The 19701-nt window shown below is 33.6% G+C and overlaps 3 protein-coding genes and 1 long non-coding RNA gene across 4 annotated transcripts; 1 reads left to right on the plus strand and 3 right to left on the minus strand.

Annotated features, from left to right (window-relative positions):
- Window positions 1-1288: 1288 nt before the first annotated feature.
- On the minus strand, window positions 1289-12891 carry LOC105320356 (N-acetylglucosamine-1-phosphodiester alpha-N-acetylglucosaminidase). Its single transcript, XM_066079703.1, has 6 exons — window positions 12695-12891; window positions 3104-3156; window positions 2803-2928; window positions 2669-2701; window positions 2371-2557; window positions 1289-2237 (listed from the first exon to the last, which is right to left on the minus strand). The coding sequence occupies exons 1-6, from the start codon at window positions 12784-12786 to the stop codon at window positions 2126-2128; spliced, it is 603 nt and encodes a 200-aa protein (XP_065935775.1). The 5' UTR covers window positions 12787-12891; the 3' UTR covers window positions 1289-2125.
- Window positions 4765-7824, plus strand: LOC136273938 (myb/SANT-like DNA-binding domain-containing protein 4). Its single transcript, XM_066079702.1, has 4 exons — window positions 4765-5498; window positions 6038-6105; window positions 6204-6362; window positions 6452-7824. Exons 1-4 carry the CDS (start codon window positions 5281-5283, stop codon window positions 6754-6756), a joined length of 750 nt encoding a protein of 249 aa, XP_065935774.1. The 5' UTR covers window positions 4765-5280; the 3' UTR covers window positions 6757-7824.
- On the minus strand, window positions 7091-11551 carry LOC109617679 (putative nuclease HARBI1). Its single transcript, XM_066079701.1, has 4 exons — window positions 10904-11551; window positions 10190-10302; window positions 8038-8149; window positions 7091-7824 (listed from the first exon to the last, which is right to left on the minus strand). Exons 1-4 carry the CDS (start codon window positions 11328-11330, stop codon window positions 7439-7441), a joined length of 1038 nt encoding a protein of 345 aa, XP_065935773.1. The 5' UTR covers window positions 11331-11551; the 3' UTR covers window positions 7091-7438.
- A 722-nt stretch (window positions 12892-13613) lies between the features above and the next one.
- On the minus strand, window positions 13614-18654 carry LOC136273940 (uncharacterized). The gene is made up of 5 exons (XR_010712161.1): window positions 18374-18654; window positions 15557-15609; window positions 15123-15383; window positions 14825-15011; window positions 13614-14692 (listed from the first exon to the last, which is right to left on the minus strand). It is a non-coding gene; the product is annotated as an uncharacterized lncRNA (long non-coding RNA).
- Between the last annotated feature and the right edge of the window lie 1047 nt (window positions 18655-19701).

Here is a 19701-nt window from a genome sequence, read left to right on the forward strand (position 1 = left end):
CGATTCGATACGACTTTAAACGATTCGTTGAGATTTAAAATTGTATGGTCACTATAGTCATATTTCAGGTGATGCAAACTCTCAGAATCTCTTTGCCCGTTTAGATTCGATAACGTACATTCCAATTAGATTGTTTAGATAGAATTTCTGATTTAATATCGATCTGACCCAAACATCATGACACGAGTCCCCAATCTGAGACTTTTTGGTACGTGCAGATACGTTCAAATAAGTGACGATTCGTTTATCACGAACTGATGTCTTTTATCTAAAACAATAACCTTTTTGATCCCCTTCCCCAAACAAATTATCATGGTATAAATGAAAAAAAACCCAACAAAACAAACTTAGATGATGAAAGTCATATACAACAAATATTTTTTTGTATTGTCCTTTATTTTTCCATGAAAATATAACGTCAAGGTGTCTCCATAGACACAGGATTTTTCATGTTCTAAAAATTGAACCCTTTTTATTACCGTCTTCCTTGGAAGGCGGTAAAACGAGTTGAAATAATTTACAATCTCCGGGTTGTGCACTTCCTTTCCTTTGTGATTGGTAGAAAATACATGATGTGAAAATTTACATTTATTTCATTGGTTGAAATACTGTTCGGCGCAAGGGAGATAATTTTCTGATGATCTGTTTCATGTACGACTTAACAAAATTCGTAGATTTCAAATCTTAAAAAGTGAGAAAACGAAAAAGCAATACAAAATTGCTATGAATGAAATTCAGCCTTTGGTTTTCAGGTCCAACTAGTTGAAAGTAACATTCTATAATATCAATTGAAATTATTTGTTTTTCTTTTAGCATTGTTTATTCAAATATTTATACAAAATAAAAAAAATTGATGCGGTATGCCTAATATAGGTAAAGTTATCTCCACCTTAGATAGATAAATGCGGTGGGATAACTTTGATTTTATAAAAATAATACGAGTCTACGACCCTACCTAAGATCTCTTTTACTCTATAGCCGATCTCAACTTACAAGCTCAGGTACGCAGTTATCAATTTTAGACTCGAAGGTTTAAACGACACATGACATAAAATGTTTCACTCGCCATGCTACGTAGAGGAAGGTGACATTTATATAGAAAGAATTAAACTATCTCTGATAACTAATTGCTGTTTAGGGATTGTTCTAAAGACGGTAAGCTTTTTTTAGAAAGCTAAACTTGTATTCTTTCGGATCTTTAAATTTCAAAATGAATCTGCAGCTCTTCTGAGTAATTAAAAAGGCATTGCTCTGTTCTAGTACGCATAATTTGTGGAGAAAAACAACATGAAGAACCTCATATTTATTGCTTTTTAATCTTTTGGTAATATATTTGACCAGCTTAAGGCAGTAGCAAGTTTAAGAAATGTTTACATTTTTATTCTCAAATGTACAAGATGACTGCACAACATATACCAGATGTAAACTTTCACAGACTAACTCACAAGATAAACATTTTACATTCTCTTATAAGTTGGAACTACATTGTCGTGCGGAACACGATTTCAACGGTTCAGTCAACACCCGGTGCTGTGCACCGTGGCCACTGCGAATGCAGTGGGCCGGGCTAAAAATAAATGTGACAATACATTAACGAAATTATATAAAAATTGTGAATACTTTCAGTGTTTAATATCATAATCACCCAAACATATAGAGACGTAGATTCAACTTCATTACAGATTAAACTGTTTAAAGATGCTACAAAATTATCATCTTTTTTATTATTTGAATGTATAGGCAAAACGTGACCCTGGGTAAACAATCGATGCTTTATTAGAACTAGATACTACCGCTTGGTGATAATGTTGGCCCTTACTTTCACTTAACTGATCCCAATTGACATATCTGACACAAAATTAACTTGTTTTTCTTTGAATTATATCTTTGTCAGAAGACTGAAATAATATAATGTGGCAACGATCACGTAGCCACTTTTGAGTTTTTCCAGCATGAAATATTCAAATTACGTAGCAGTCTGTTCAAATGCAAGTATACTGTAAATTTCTTTTAGTAAACTGCAGTTTGACTTAGAGAGGTCTGCCTTTAGCACTGTAATGTTAAAATATATCAGTAATATCGAACACTGGGAGCGGAGAAAAGTTGTCTCTGCTTCAAATCCCTTTTATGGTAACTTCCTATAAACATATCCTGAGCTCGGGATTTTCGTTGCATTATCGAAGAACTCCTTTAATTCCATTTCCGATTTGAAATCATTTTGACTACGTCTCCGTTTTCTAGGGTAAAAATTCATATATCATGTTAAACACGACTTTACGTTTGTGCTTACCTTTGACATATAACAAACCCTCCGCCAAATCAGATCCCTCATCCCACCCCACCCCCCCAAAAATAGACTGAAAAGCTTACCTCTCAGCTTTGATTTTAACAAATATGAAGCAGCCTATAGCTACAGAAACCACTGCAAATGCAGTACTACAGATAAGCACCCAATATTTTAAAGACAGCTTTTGAAAGAAATTTTCAGATGTGCTGTTTAGGGAAACTAATTGTGATGAGGCTGTTATCTTGAAATTTTTCATTGTTGTCTTTATACCTACAATAAATATTCAAGCAAGTGCAAAAACAAATTAGGCAGTAATGACAAAAATTAATTTGAAAGTTAAGAGATGTAGATTAACAACATCTTAAAGAAGCCCTACTGTACCCGTTGAAATCTCCAAAGATGTCTTATCCTTATCTGCCAAAACAAAGAATACATGAATATACAAAAAAATGAAATTAAAATTTGGTCAGAAAAAAGCGTTTTGGTATTTATAGAAAATCATAATATTAATTTACCTTTTGGGCAGCCGAATTTAGCATCACACTTATCTTTCACACATTGGCAATGGAGAGTGCATCTTGGTCCAAAATAGCCAGAAAGACAAGGCAAAGAACAGTTTAAACCAAATGAACCAATGCATTCTGAAAATGAAAGGGTTTTGAAATACCATAATCATAGCTAAACAGGATCTTGTTTGGATATCAAATATTCATTCTTTTCACTTATTGTTTAAGGCAATTAACTTAAATGAATGCATAATGGGTTTGTTTTTTTCAAAATGTTTTATCTACATCGTTATGGACTTCAAAATTTTACCTTGACAACCATATTCGGTCAGATAGTAACCAGTGCAACAGTACATTGATCCACTAAAAAGTACAATAAAAAGATCAAATCATCAGAGCGTGTCTGTTGAGAGTTATTATTATTAGTTGTTTGTTTTGTTGCGTTTTTTAATCTTTAAAATTTTAACATTGAGTACGTTGACCGTAGATTTGCGTGAAAGTTACAAAAAAAAGTAAATTAGTGTAACACATTATCAGATTGAATATATCATGCACGAATAAACAGGAGGAAGTGAGGTTATATTTATCATCATTTAATTTTTTTTTAGTCTGTTCAATGTTCAATGTTACTGTTTCCTGACGAATATTAACGATAATACACATACTTGTCAAAGAAGTACAATTGAAATCGATGTAAGGGGGAAACGATTTCCTCACAGACATTTCATATATTTTTACTCGGGGAAATTAACCTGAACAATTCAAATTTTTATGGAGATTTATAGTGGGAATTGTTTATATCTTTTCTGCATTCGGGAAAACTCTGGCCATATCGCACAATTTTTCATCGTTCTCATCCGGATTCTTTTCATGTCGTTTGCACAGCAAATCCCCTTAGACTTTCCATTTTTGGTTGTGTATTGAAACCTAAAGCGGTAGAGGGGCGTTTTAAATCTGAAAATCTTTACTTTGATCATCATAGTAGATGAAAGAACGTTGGACACAAAGGTGTTTATGATTATCGAAATATTAAGCAAAAATGTTGGAAGATAAAACTTTGGGCAGAGTATAAAAGTCTGAGGAGGTGATATTTGTGGTAAATCAATTCGAAAATAAAATGTAAGTGGCTTGTTCTAAAGCATTTAATACCTGACGAAAAAAAAGTCGTGTGGTCGACAAAATGGATAACGTGTTTTCTGTTGACTCTTGAATATATATATAAACCGATTCTAAATAGTAAGTATCGGTATAATTTTACCGGAAGTAATGAGGGAAAGTTTCACATTTTAAAAAAAATATTACTTATATGCATCATATTTTTTTTATATTTAATGGACGAGTGTGGGGGAAGAAGTTCTGTTTTTGTTTTGCATGTCCTTTTTGATAAAATACATCTTCAAATACAAAATATCTATCAATCAGTGCAATTTAGGTTGATAAAGAGCAGGCAATTTATAGTTGGCATTTTATATTTTACACTGCATATATTGGTACTGACAAACGTTAAACAAGCTCATCAGTCTATAAACTGTAAATTATACTAGCAGTTACAAAACATGATAGGTAACCACTGAACCCTGGTTCTAAGTGCTTATCAAAGGTAAAGTTTTAATTATATGAAATAAACACATTAGTTTGTCTTGCCTTTGGGTGGCTGATTTTTATCTAACTCTCAATTGGTTAAGAACGTTGAAGCGATTTTGACATCTGGTTTTGACCCAAAAATACGGCCGTTTGCAAGATATCCAGAAAACATCCGGTCTGGTTAAATCTTCCCAGAGTTGTTAGTCGATGGAAATGACGATACGGTTATAGCATCAAAAAATTACCGGTATATGTTAGTTAACTTTTTATATATACGTATTTCCAACTATTTAAAACAATATCGAGGAAGAAATTAACAATGCAATTCAGATACCAACATTTCAACGGCTCTAGTATTTTCCTCAACGGTTGTTTGGCCGATTTTAACTATTTTTCATTTGAGAATATTACTAAATGAAAAAATGACAATAAGAAACCGTGAACCATCTCAACAATCCATAAAACAAAATACAAATTCAATGCAGAGCAACGCAGACCTCCAAATTGATAGAGGTAAGATCAGGCCCCGGGGCCATAAAACTTAGCTAGCTCAGATCTGAGACCGAAAAAAAAATCTCAGATATTGATCTCAACTTAGTTCGTCTCACTTAGAGTGTGCCATAAAGGAAGTTTAAGCTCACTTAAGAAAGTCTAATTTGAGACAGAAAGTGAGATCTAAACTTAGCAGGATATCAAGTGAATTGTGGATGATCTTTGTTTGACACATGGCAGTGCCACGCCCACTATATTGCGCAATAAAAATATATGCATAAAAAAATATGAAAATAAATTTTACAAATGTAACTATTATTCAGTGTTATCTTTTCCTAGTTCGTATGCATATTGTTACGTCATTTTACGTTAATTGAGTCATCAGCGTCAATCAACGTATTAGCAGCCGATATGGGTGAACGGGAAATTGATTATCTCATAAGCAAAAACGTCGAAAAAACGATGAACCAGGTTCAAAACGAGCCATACTGGACTCCGTTGGAGAGGGAAGTTCTCTATGAAGAAGTTTCCAAAAGAATTGAAGTCATTGATGGAAAGTTCAAAGGGGCGAGTAGCGGCAAGGCCGAGAAAAACCGAGCCTGGCTTGAAGTAACGGACGTTGTTAATGCGTAAGTCGCTTAATTATTTTTAAACATGTTGAAAATAAAATAGTATAATCACAATAATTATTTTCAAAATAATTTTCTCATGCATATTCTATTGGTTCAGCAGCTCGATACAATCGTGAATATGACAAGATCAGCTTTTCAGTGAATGTGTCGTATAAAAAAATAGTTGGGTATACGAAAGAGATAAAAGCTATATTCATAAATGCAAAGCAACTCTTCCATATCATTTTGTCAACAGAGTCTGACGAATAATAAAAAGTCCTTCACCTAAAAAAGACTTATGAACTCCCTAGTTAGGAACTATTTATAGAGACTCAGACTGTTTACATTTTACGTCATAGCTAGTAACAAATGTGGGTGTCGCGTCATTTCGACCACACATATATTCGGCACGGATGCACATTTCATTCTGGAATGGATACTACTGATAGTTTCCTTTAAATAAAACACACAAAAAAGGATAATTCAATTACAATTTAAAGCATTCACTGTCACCATTAACTACTAAAACTTATTTTGTCTCCTTTTTCTTTATATAGAAAGGGAACGGTCAAAAAGAGAACAGTCAAGCAAGTTAAGAAGCAATGGTCAAATATGAAGCAGCGAGGTAACATACATAATCACTTTTTTAATTCTGTAGAGATTTTTCAAAATGTGCATTTGCATGAATCATTGTATTTACAGTAAATCATTTCATTTTTTAAGCCAAAAAAATCAACAGTCAAACTAAGTATCCAGGGACAGGTGGTGGACCAAAGCCCCCGTCTCCCTCCCCCATGGATGAGGCCATGTTGACCTTCCTAGCAGGAAAGCCCTCAATGGATGGAATTGATGGGGGTTTGGAAACGGCTTGTACAGCTACAGGTAAGTAATTAAACATCATCTTATCTAGAATGATTTTCAATTGAATTATTTTCATTGTTCTCATTACTGATTTAGGATGTTTCTTGCAGGAGATCAACCCCAACTTCCAGAATCAGAGGAAGCTTCATGCAGGACTGCATGTACCAGTACAAGTGTACCGGTCCAGCAGATGGCTGACGGGAATCCTCCCAAGAGAAAGAGAAGTAGGGACATCAGCGAGATACACTTGGAGGTGTTGGAAGCTGAGAAAGACAAATTAAGATTGGAGAGTGATTACATTAAGCTGAAAATGAAGAAAGTGTCTGCAGAACTGGAATTAATCGAGATGCAGAAAAACTTTTTAAGAAATGGCTCTTTGAACTACTTGTCTCTCTCTCAATTTTCAGAAGTTTAACGCAGATTTAACCCAGTATTTTGAAAAAAATCTTTCCTCATAGCTAGTAATTGATATTTTTGCCTTTTTTGTGTGTGGTTTTTTTGGGGGGTTTTTTGTTTGATCATACATTTATTTAAAATTACCATATGGTTTTATAGCTTTTTAAAAAGGAACATGTTATTTGATAAAATATTCTAATTCCATTCATGTAATATCAATCTCCCAGATTCATGCTCATTTTATTACGGTAATATGGTAAAGGCAGTTAAAATAAGGAAATATATAACGTCAGTAAATATGGGCAATATTACAAGTAAATTTTATTTGAAACTTAAATATGGTAAAAAGTGTCAACAAAAACATACAGTAGTCAAATACATATGTACCAATACTCTTTCTCTCTCTCTCTCTCTCTCTCTCTCTCTCTCTCTCTCTCTCTCTCTGAAACTTGCTTTGTGAGATTTTTTATCATAAATCAAATCAAATCAACTTTGTATATTTATAAAATATTGAAATTTGTTCTTTGCATGTTGAAAATATCTGCCTTAATATAACTACATGTATGTCTCAAATAAAATTGGTTACAAGTTTTCTATTTTACAATTAACTGTTTATCAATTTTGAAAAGTATAGTTTGATTTGATAAAAAAAAATGAATTACCAGAATTAAAAGATGCAAAGTCATTAATTGTCTGGTAATTCAGAAATAATTACGAGCAATGTGATCCCTCACAGTTTTCCCATTGCCCCCCATGTCAACTACACCATCTATCACATCTTCAGCGACATTAAGGTCATTGTCATCGGAATTTGAGATGATGTCTCCTCTGTTGATGCCAATATTATGTAACACACAACAGGCAACCACTGCAACACATGCCCTCTGTGGTGATAATCGCAGTTCGCTGTGCAAATAGGAGAATCTTCTTTTTAGAATCCCGAAAGTCTGCTCTATTAGCACCCTTGTCCTGCAATGTGCCGTGTTGTATCGCTGCATGTGTGCCTCTGTGGGGTTTAAATATGGAGTCATCAAGTAAGTCTTGAGCGAATATCCGGAGTCACCCAACAGCATCCCTTGTATGTGTCCTGCATAAATTTTATTTGTAATAGTCAGTTTTCAATTTGATGGAATACACAGTCATAAAGGTGCAATAATTTAAATCGGAATTATAGAGAACAAAACCTTTAATTGTTACCCCCTTTTAATTATTTAAGTAATTCTTATTATTATAAATTTATTTTCAGATAGATGGTGAGGGTATAGAATAACAACATGGTAGAACATACCAAACAACATACCATTTTCAAACTCTCTGCATAATACAGATTCTTTAAAAATCCTAGAATCGTGCACAGATCCTGGCCATTTAGCGACAACATTTGTGATGCAAAAATCAGGGCCACATACCATCTGCAATATTTTGAAAAAATGAGTCCAATGAAATAGTTGTAATTAACTAGATAATGTTAAGCAAATTCTGCTATACTCTGTCCCAAGATATTTTGGATTCACGGTTGGCTTAATTGTTTGATATTTAAGAAATGAACTCAATGTCTACCCAAGTTATACTCGTATAACCTGGGTTGGGGCAATTTACGCTTTATAATCCGCGAAGCGGATTATAAAAAAGCGTAAATTGCTCCAACCCAGGTTATACGAGTATAACTTGGGTAGATATTGAGTTCATTCCTTATAATTTAATTTTCTGGAATTTGCTGTACAAATTGAGTCCGTTTTACTTTTTAAAATGATATAAATCTGTTCAAAATTCAAACGTAACGTCAAGTGAATTAGTACGTCGGTGCATTGTGACGTGTCTTGTGACGTGCAAACCAGGTTATACAAATTTAACTAAATTTTTCTATCCAATCAAATGCCGCGATACAACCATAATTAAATTATTTATAAATACCTCAGGATTCAAACGATGTTCATTCAAAAGTATGAAAAATTTCCAAGATTTCTCAGTAAAAACGCCCCTGTTAGCTTATCAGGTTTCAATACAATGCTAAAAAATGTGATGTCTACGGAGATTTTGCATTGCAGCAAGCCCGGATGATAACGTTGAAATATTGCGCGATGTATTCCGAGTGTATTCCGAATGGAGAAAAGATGTAAACATTCCCCATTATAAATCTCTGTAAGGAATCTGTTTTCGTTCCTGTGAATTTTTCCGAATGAAAGATGATAATGTGTCAATGAAATTATCTTGGAAAATATCCCTTTCAACTATTTCAATTGCACTTCTTTCACAGGTAAGTGTATTTTTATTAAAAATCGTCCGAATGTGCAGCATAAATATCTTGGGACAGACTATAGATAATAATTAAGAAAGTTTAACAATAAATTGGGAAATTTGGTGAATAATATGGTATGAATAAAAATGTGGAACCATGTTGATAAGATGCTGCACTCAAGATCATAGCAGCTAGCCTAGCCGCTAGGCCGTAGATGTCTAGGTATATTGAACAGCAGCTTGGTGGGCCACTAGGTCTATGATTTGAAGTTGGAATAATAATAAATAGTAAATACCTTTGTGCTTAAACTACATTCATCCATTAATATGAAAAATTTCCTGATTATCTGTTTTGAAACGCCCCCTACGCTTCAGGTTTCAATACACATCCAAAAATAGAAAGTCTACAGGGATTTTGCATTGCATCAGCCATTTATAAGCCTGGATGATAACATTGATAAATTGGGCGAGGTGTCCCGAGTACTTGGAGAATGGAGAAAAGATGTAAACATTTCCCATTATAAATTTCCATATGAAATTTGTTTTCGTTCCTGTGAAATTTTATGAGTGAAAAGGGATAATTTGTCCATGAAGATATCTTGGATATTTTTCATTTCATTGATTTTAACTGTACTTCTTTCACACATGTCTGTATTTTTATTAAAAATCATCAAAAAGTGATGGAAGCAATAACTTGGGACAGACTATAATAACATGGACATAATTGGTTAATTTTAAGCTGAAATATACATGCAAAAATTCTTCATAACTTATAGGATGAACAAAGTATCACTAAATATATATGTTTCATGTCTGTGACGAAGTGGTATCTAAGATAGCCATCGTGAATTTGATTAATATATTCATTGCATGAAATATTCAGGCTACAAATATCTACGTACATGTAGTGGGTAGGTTAGCTAACTGTTTAACACTGAGGCTGCAACGTACATATATAGCCCTATAATGTAGCAGCTATGATCTTGAACGCAGCCAATTTAGCTATAAAAGTCCAAATGTCTAAAAAATTCAATAGCAAATGCACACATGCACAGAACCAAAGGGTTGGGATTGACCCTTGACCCCCCCCCCCCCCCCCGGAATGTTTTTTTCTGGATCCGCACATGGCTCATCCTATATATCTTAACTTAATGATACATTGTGTTTATATTATTTTAATCTTTATAGTCCATTTTGTTGGAAAAAAATATTACCTGGACGTTTAACGAATGGAAACCTTTCCTGTTTACATATTCCCCTTCGTTAACATTCGGTGCCTTGATCTTTATCTGCGTGCCATCTACACATCCAACCACGTTTGGAAATCCTGAAACACAAATTCTACATTTACGACAAATATCAACTTTCATCATGTTTTTACACTTACCTCATATATTCGACTTGCGAAGAAAATACACAAAATGATTTGATCAGAAATCGACCGTGGCGTTTGAAAACGAAAGTAAGAAAATGCATCAAGAGCTCCTATTTACCCTAACGATACAAGTTATGATTCCATTAACAATTTATATTATTGATTGGGATTTTATTACATGCATGCTTTAATATTAACATTGTAATAAAAATTATGATAAAAAGTGAATGTCTCAGTAGAATTCGTCGATGATTGGTAAAATAGGCCTATTGTGTCGGGTGTTTAGCGACACCGGTATAAAAATACGGTTCAGTGAACATCTGCAGAAAACGCTAGTGTTGAAAACGCTCTATCTCCATTACCTATCGATGAATTTTCCTGATTTTTTAAATAGTTATTTATTAAGTATTTTTCTACCGAAATACCAACTTTGACAGAAATCGAAGCGGAAAATTTTGCATGACTGTCTTTCATATGAGGGATAAGTTTGGGGTAAAATGTATGTAAACATTACGAAGAGAAACAAACGAGGAGATAAGTAATGAAAGTTTACCTGCTATTTCGAAAAATCTGCTCTTGTAGGACGAAACATCCCTCGGAAACTTTATGTAATTCCCTGCTTTCCCTGCCAAAAGACGACAGACATAGCGTGCGGCTCTGCCAGTAGTAGATTTGGCTACACCCAGGGACTCTCCAACTAAGTTATAAAATGATCCTGTCGCCACAAACCTCAGGGCAGCCAGAACTTGTAGCAAAGGAGGCAGAGGGGAATTTCTTAATGTTGGATGAACCAAGTCTTCAAAGAACATACCAACTATAAATAGAATGGTGTCTGGCCTAAAACGGTACTTCCTAAAAACTTCATCTGCGGGGAGTTCTTCCAGTGGGTTGCTTCTGTCCTTAAAAACTCTTGGACGGGGCGTCTTTCTTCTTCGCTGAATGATGTTGTATAAATTCAATCTCGCACCCACGGAAGCCATATTGAAAGTGAGCAAAAACTAAGAAGTTAGACACCTATTTACTTGTCTAACTTTCTGAGCTCAAAAGTGAGACCAAACTAAGAAAGTGAGACTGAGACCGAGACAAGAATCTTTTATGGCACACCAAGTCTGAGACTTAGACCGAAATTTGAGACCGTCTCAAATTTCGGTCTCAGATCTGAGCTAGCTAAGTTTTATGGCCCCGGGGCCAGGTGCCTAGGAGGAGTGAGCATACTCTGCTGACCGGTCACACCCGCCGTGTGCTCTTTGTCGTAATCGGGGGAAAATCGGAAAAGTCCGTAGACAATTACGTGATTAATTATGGTCTAAGAATTGGAATGAAAAACATCAGTCAGCATGCGACCCAGTGGAAGATTGTATTTGATGACAAGTTCCTTGTATCGACCATAGAACTTACGAAAAGATGACTTCAAGCGAGACTGTTGATAGTCCTGTTTTATAAACTTGATTGTCAGTAGCTTGCTTCGTCCTATAAACTGTTTATACGAAGAGCATGCCCTTGCGTATCGAATCAACTGATAGACAAACCCACCATATGCAGGCGATGAAGGTATATTGCTACATAAGTAAGGAAAGTTGACTATAGAAAAATTGAAGTCATCGCGTTTATCATAAAGTTTTGTTGTTAGGTTACTATCAATGTCTATCTCCAATAAAATATCGAAATATGAAACAAATGACGCAGACTCTGGGGTGTCTTTTATTTCAAGTTCACTGGGATATATGGAGTCGACGTAACGTAACGTCAATCACAAAAAAAGTTGCCATTAATATAAAGCACATGCATAAAAACACTTGCTTCTAGTTTTTGAGGTTTTGTCAAGGGTATATAATTGTAAACAATATTGTTTCATTTTAGCTGTGACATTGTTAAGAAGACATACCGATTATGAAATGATGAAAATTTCATATCTAATATATTATAATTATTTATAGTTGCCATTAATTTAAAGCACATGCTGAAAAACACAAACTTCTAGTTTTTGAGGTTTCGTCAAGGGTATATAATTGTAATCAATATTGTTTCATTTTAGCTGTGACATTGTTAAGAAGACATACCGATTATGAAATGATGAAAATTCCATATCTTATCTATTATAATTATTTAATCATATAATTTCCTTAGGGGGTACACTTAGAGTATTTTTGATTGATTGGTACGCTTGCTAAGCAAACAATGTAGGTGATTAGAAAGAATTCTATCATTGTCAAATTATGATACTACATGTAGTAAATGCACCTTAACTGTTGTATTCGTAAACCATGAACAAACCAAATAAAATTATTTAGTTATAAAATCTATTAGAAAAAAACCAGAATATCTGTAAGAACATAAAACTTACTCTAGTTGCCTGCACAAATTGAAGTCTGGCAAAACAGTAGTTGATTGAATCCAAGTGCTGAGAATATAAGGAACTCCAAAAAGTTGTAGCATGACCGCCGATAAACTTGGTTTATATTATATACAAGTCATGTAGCCTGCTTTTTGATCTATCTTGATAATTATGTAGAAAACATCGTAATTAATTATATTAGAATAGCTATTACATGTTCAAGTGTACACGGACATTAAAAAAAAAGAAAACTGAGTAGAATTATTAATCAACAGTTTCCTTATTGTTGGTATATAAACAAAGTTAGTGCATCATTTAAGATACATGCAGATCAACTTTTAGTAATTCGTGTGCCATCGGAGTATAAATAGTGTCAATGTAACAAGGGCTTTAAATAGATAAGAGGTGATGCAATTCGATGCGACTTTAGATTTAAAACTTATGGTCACTATAGTCATATTTCAGGTGATGCAATCTGGCAGAATCTCATTGCCTGTTTAGATTCGATAACGAACGTTCCGATTAGATTGTTTTAGATAGAATTCCCGATTTAATATCGATCTGATCCGAACATCATGACACGAGTCCCCGATCTGGGACTCTTTTGTACGTGCAGAAACGTTCAAATACGTTACGATACGTTTACCACGAACTGATGTTTTATTTAAAAATAACCTTTTTGGTCCCCTACCCCACTTGTTTAAAAAAAATTACACAAATTATCCTTGTATAAATGAAAAATAAACTTGGGTGATTGGTCACATGCAATAAATATTGTTTGAATTGTCGTTTATTTTTTTTTCTCCATGAAAATATAACGTCAAGGTGTCTCCATAGACACAGGATTTTTCATGTTCTAAAATTGAATTGTTCTTAATCTTTAGTGAACATGTTTGGTCAGCTTAAGGCAGTAACAAGCCAGTTCAAGAAATGTTTTCATTTTTATTCTCAAATGTACAAAATGACTGCACATCCCCCTAAAGAAGATTTACATACTCTTTCCTTTCTTTGTAGTTCATAAAAATAAACGATATGATCATTAATTGATAAAACAAAAAACAATCCTGCAATGTGTATTAAATAGTTTTCATGATATGGCATACTTAAACACTGCATAGAGACACTAAACAGTCATGAATTAATATAGTTAATGTTAGTACTCTTTGGAGGGTCAGATATTTAACACCCCGTATTTAAATATATACCAGATGTAAACTTTCACAGACTGACTCACATAATAAACATTTTACATTCCCCTATAAGTTGGAACTACATTGTTTTGCGGTACACGATTTCAACAGTTCAGTCAACACCCGGTGCTGTGCACCGTGGTCACTGCTTATGAAGTGGGCCGGGCAAAAAAATTAATGTGACAATACATTAACGAAATTATATAAAAATTGTGGATACTCTCAGTGTTTAATATTATAATCACCCAAACATATAGAGACGTAGATTCAACTTTATTACAGATTAAAATGTCCAAAGACAAAAATTATCATCTTTTTTATTATTTACATATATTTATAGACAAAACGTGACCCTGGGAAAACAATCAACGCTTTATTAGAACTAGATACTACCGCTTGGTGAAAATGTTGGCCCTTACTATCACTTAACTGATCACAATTGGCATATCTGACACAAACTTGTTTTTCTTTGAATCATATCTTTGTCAGAAGACTGAAATAATATAATGTGGCAACGATCACGTAGCCACCTTTGAGTTTCTCCAGCATGAGATAATCAAAATACGTAGCAGTCTGTTCAGGTATGCTGTACATTTCTTTTAGTAAACTGCAGTTTGACTTAGAGAGATCCGCCTTTAGCACTGTAATGTTAAAATATATCGAACACTTGGAGCGGAGAAAAGTTGTTTCTGCTTTAAATCCCTTTTCTGGTTACTTCCTCTAAATATATCCAGAGCTCGGGATTTTCGTTGCATTATCGAAGAATTCCTTTAATTCCATTTCCGATTTGAAATCATTTTGGCTACGTCTCCGTTTTCTAGGGTAAAAATTCATATATCATGTTAAACACGACTTTACGTTTTTGCTTACCTTTGACATATAACAAACCCTCCGCCAAATCAGATCCCTCATCCCACCCCACCCCCCAAAAATAGACTAAAAAGCTTACCTCTTTGTTTTGATTTTAACAAATATGAAGCAGCCTATAGCAACAGAAACCACTGCAAATGCAGTACTACAGATAAGCACCCAATATTTTAAAGACAGCTTTTGAAAGAAATTTTCAGATGTGCTGTTTAGGGAAACTGATTGTGATGAGGTCGTTGTCTTGAAAATGTTCATTGTTGTCTTTATACCTACAATAAATATTCAAGCAAGTTCAAAAACAAATTAGGCAGTAATGCCAAAAATTAATTTGAAAGTTAACAGATGTAGATGAACAACATCTTAAAGAAGCCATACTTTACCCATTGAAATCTCCAATGATGTTTTATCCTCATCTGCCAAAACTAACAATACATGAATATACCAAAAAAAAAATGAAATTAAAATTTGGTCAGAAAAAAGCGTTTTGGTATCTATAGAAAATCATTATATTAATTTACCTGGGCAGCCGAATTTAGCATCACACTTATCTTTCACACATTGGCAATGGAGAGTGCATCTTGGTCCAAAATAGCCAGAAAGACAAGGCAAAGAACAGTTTAAACCAAATGAACCAATGCATTCTGAAAATGAAAGGGTTTTGAAATACTATAATCATAGCTAAACAGGATCTTGTTTGAATATCAAATATTCATTCTTTTCACTAATTGTTTAAGGCAATTAGCTTAAATGAATGCATAATAGGGTTTTTTTTCAAAATTTTTTATCTACATCGTCATGGACTTCAAAAATTTACCTTGACAACCATTTTCGGTCAGATAGTAACCAGTGCAACAGTACATTGATCCACTAAAAAGTACAATAAAGATATCAAATCAGCAGAGCGTGTCTGTCTTATTTGAGGGGTTTTTTGTTGTTGGATTTTTTGTTTGTTTTATGTTTGTTTGTTTTGTTGGGTTTTTTAATCTTTAAAATTTACATTGAGTACGTTGACCGTAGATTTTATGTTTTGATTATATCTTTTCTGCATTCGGAAAACTCGGGCCACCTCGCGCAATACTTTAATCATTCTCATCCGGATTCTGTTCATGTCGTTTGCACAGCAAATCCCCTTAGACTTTCTATTTTTGGTTGTGTATTGAAACCTAAAGCGGTAGAGGGGGTGTTTTAAATCTGAAAATCTTTACTTCGATCAATAAAGTAGATGAAAGAATGGGCACACAGGTGTTTATGATTATATATTTACATTTTCCAGTGTCTTTGCCTTTAATAACACTACGTATCGATTTTGTACTATATAACCCATAATACAAATGACGCCAAATTGAGGCGCCAGCGGGGTTTGCTAATTTATATTTATATATTTAATCGTACGATGGCTTAAAATTATATGAATATAAGTAATAAGGAATCATTCTTTGAATATTATGAGGTGATAATTTCGGTCGGGGCGTGATCAAATCAATCATGAAACCCTTCGGGCCTTATTGGATTTGATCACGCCCCGACTGAAATTATCACCTCATAATACGCAAAGAATGATTCCTTATTCCTTATAGAAATATTAAGCAGAAATGTTTGAAAAAGAAACTTTGGGCAGAGTATAGAAGTCTTAGGAGGTGATATTTGTGGTAAATCAATACGAAAATAAGTATGTAAGTTGCTTGATCTGAAATATTTAATACCTGACGAAATAAAAGTAGTGTTGTCGATAAAATGGATAACGTTTTTCCTGTTGACTCTTGATTATTTAAACCGATTCTAAATAGTAAGTATCAGTATATTTTTACCGGAAGTAATGAGGAAAAGGCTCACATTTTAAATTCATTTTTTCATATTTATCTTATATTACTTATATTCATCATATTTTTTTTATATTTTATGGACAAGTTTGAGGAAAGGGGTTTTGTTTTTGTTTTGCATGTTCTTTTTGATAGAATACATCTTCAATTACAAAATATCTATCAATCAGTACAATTCAAGTTGATAAAGAGCAGGCAGTTTCTAGCTGGCATTTATATTTTACACTGCATAAATTTTCACTGACAAACGTTAAACAAGCTCACCAGTCTATAAAGTGTAAATCATATTAGCAGTTACAAAAAAATGATAGATAACCACTGAACACTAGTTCTGAGTGTTCACTAAAGGTTACGTTTTAATTATATTAAATATACACATTCGTTTGTCTTGCCTTTGGGTGGCTGGTTTCATCTTAGTCTCAATTGGTTAAGAAAGTTAATTGTAGTGATCTTGACATCTGGTTTTGACCCAAAATACGGACGTTTGCAAGATATCCAGAAAACATCCGGTCTGGTTTAATATACCCCAGAGCTTTCGGATTGTTGTTGGTTGTCGTTGGTAATGACGATAAGGTTATAGCATCGAAAAATTATGTTAGTTAACTTTTTATACGTATTGCCAACTATTTAAAACAATATCGAGGAAGAAATAAACAATGCAATTCAGACACCAACATTCCCAACGGCTCTTGTATTTCCTCAACGGTTGTTTGGCCGATTTGAAGTAAATGAAAAAAATGACAATAACAAACCGTGAACCTTCTCAAAAATCCATAAAACGAGATACAACTCAAAACAGAGCAACACGGACCTCCAAATATATAGATGTAGGATCAGGTGCCGAGGAGGAGTTGGCATCCTCTGCTTATCGGTCACACCCGCCGTGTGCTCTTTGTCTTAATCGGGGGAAAAATCGGAAAAGATTAATTATGGTCTAACAATTAGTATAAAAAACGTCAGTCAGCATGCGACCCAGTAAAGATTGTATTTGATGACAAGGTCGTTGGATCGACCATTGAACTTACCTTACGAAAAGATGACTTCAAGCGAGACTGTTGATAGTTCTGTTTTATAAACTTGTTTGTCAAAAGCTTGCTTCGTCTTAGAAACTGTTCATACGAAGAGCATGCCATTGCGTATCAATTCAACTGAGAGACAATAACTCCACATGCAGGCGATGAAGGTATATTGCTACATAAGTAAGGAAAGTTGACTATAGAAAAATAAAAGTAATTGCGTTTATCATAAAGTTTTGTTGTTAGGTTACCATCAATGTCCATCTCCAGTAAAATATCCAAATATGAAACAGATGACGCAGACTCTGTGGTATCTTTTATTTCAAGTTCACTGGGATATATCGAGTCGTAACGTAACGTCAATCGCAAAAAGTTGCCATTAATATGAAGCACATGCTGAAAAACACTAACTTCTAGTATTTGAGGTTTTGTCAAGGGAAATTAATTGTAATCAATATTGTTCATTTTAGCTGTGACATTGTTAAGACATACCGATTATGAAATGTTGAAAATTCCATATCATTATATATTATAATTATTTAATCATACAATTTCCTTAGGGGGTACACTTAAGTGTTTTGAAAAGTGTATTTATGACTGATTGGTACGCTTGCTAAGCAAACAATAGAAGTGATTAGAAAGAATTCTATCATAGTCAAATTATGATACTACATGTAGTAAATGCACCTTAACTGCTGTATTCATAAACCATGAACAAACCAAATAACATAATTATTTAGTGTTAAAATCTATTTTTAAAAAAACCCAGAATGTCTATAAGAACATAAAACTTACTCTGGTTCCCTGCACAAATTTAAGTCTGGCAAAACGGTAGTTGATTGAATCCAAGTGCTGAGTAAAAGAGGAACTTCAAAAACTTGTAGCAAGACCGCCGATAAACTTGGTTTATATATACAAGTCATGTCGCCTGCTTTTTGATTTATCTTAATAATTATGTAGAATACATCGGAATTAATTATATTAGAACAGCCTTTAAAATTACATGTTCGAGTGTAAACGGACATTTTAAATAAAAGCTGAGTAGAATGATTATTTAACAGTTTCCTTATTGTTGGTATATTAACAAGGTTAGTGCATCAACTGAGATACATGTACATCATCAATTTGTATCCTAATATAGCAATACTGCGATTTACTTGTAAATATAATGTGTGTGAATCAGGCCTAGGGGGCGAATTACATTGTAAAGTACTGAATTACATTACCATTAATATTACTTCCTGAATTTGGGCATTAAATTATCATTACAACTATTTCACTTAATTTTTTGAAGTAATGCATTACATAATCATTACTTAAGTAACGTAATGTATTACCATTACTTATGAAAAGTCAATAAATAAGTTTTGAAAATTAAAGTAAAGAGTTTTTGCAAATCTTTCATATATGAAACACAGTTTAGCATATCCACAGGTTTATGTTCACTATCAGGTTCAAATTAACTAACTTATACAAGATTGCTGTTGCACTATAAGATCATCAAAGTTTTAAAGGTTTTATCTTTTAACTGCATCATGTCAGGTTTGAAATCTTCCTAGCTATATTAAATTAATATCCTCCAGGAACAGTGAAATATGGAATCAATGATACTGTTTGGCAATTTTTGTCATTATTATGTGTTCAGGCAATAAGAAAAAAAATACATGAATCTTGTATTTTATCTCAGTCCAAACTAATGTACTAATATAAACACAGATACACACAGAGCAGAGAGAGAGAGAGAGAGAGAGTGAGAGAGAGAGAGAGAGAGAGAGAGAGAGAGAGAGAGAGATTATTTTCAAATGGGTAATAATATTGGAATTTGGTTTTAAGCTTCCAGATATTATGGTTGGACAGCACATTCATTTTTTTGCCTTTTAAGGAGCATGTTTGTCCTCTATGCTATCCTGCATCCTGTCAGGTTTGAAAATCTTCCTAGCTATATTAAATAAACATCCTACAGGAACAGTGGAATATGGAATCAAAGATAATGTTTGGCAATTTTTATCATTATTATGTGTTCAGGCAATAAGAGAAAAATACATGAATCTTGTATTTTATCTTATTGCAAACTAATGTACCAATATTAACAGAGAGAGAGAGAGAGAGAGAGAGAGAGAGAG

The sequence above is a fragment of the Magallana gigas genome, chromosome 3 (genome assembly GCF_963853765.1).
Source record: "Magallana gigas chromosome 3, xbMagGiga1.1, whole genome shotgun sequence".
In the NCBI taxonomy this organism is placed as follows: domain Eukaryota; kingdom Metazoa; phylum Mollusca; class Bivalvia; order Ostreida; family Ostreidae; genus Magallana; species Magallana gigas.

What these genes read in the sequence shown, in the direction of transcription:
- LOC136273938 (XM_066079702.1), top strand. Translation starts at nt 5,281, where the DNA reads ATGGGTGAACGGGAAATTGATTATCTCATAAGCAAAAACGTCGAAAAA. An exon ending in GTCAAATATGAAGCAGCGAG is followed by an intron (nt 6,106 to 6,203) that starts GTAACATACATA and finishes TCATTTTTTAAG; the next exon opens with CCAAAAAAATCAACAGTCAA. An exon ending in AACGGCTTGTACAGCTACAG is followed by an intron (nt 6,363 to 6,451) that starts GTAAGTAATTAA and finishes TGTTTCTTGCAG; the next exon opens with GAGATCAACCCCAACTTCCA.
- LOC109617679 (XM_066079701.1), bottom strand. Translation starts at nt 11,330, where the DNA reads ATGGCTTCCGTGGGTGCGAGATTGAATTTATACAACATCATTCAGCGA. An exon ending in CAGATTTTTCGAAATAGCAG is followed by an intron (nt 10,303 to 10,903) that starts GTAAACTTTCAT and finishes TTTGTGTTTCAG; the next exon opens with GATTTCCAAACGTGGTTGGA. An exon ending in TCCATTCGTTAAACGTCCAG is followed by an intron (nt 8,150 to 10,189) that starts GTAATATTTTTT and finishes AAAATATTGCAG; the next exon opens with ATGGTATGTGGCCCTGATTT.
- LOC105320356 (XM_066079703.1), bottom strand. Translation starts at nt 12,786, where the DNA reads ATGCTACAACTTTTTGGAGTTCCTTATATTCTCAGCACTTGGATTCAA. An exon ending in ATCTTTGGAGATTTCAACGG is followed by an intron (nt 2,558 to 2,668) that starts GTACAGTAGGGC and finishes TATTTATTGTAG; the next exon opens with GTATAAAGACAACAATGAAA. An exon ending in GTTAAAATCAAAGCTGAGAG is followed by an intron (nt 2,238 to 2,370) that starts GTAAGCTTTTCA and finishes TTTTTACCCTAG; the next exon opens with AAAACGGAGACGTAGTCAAA.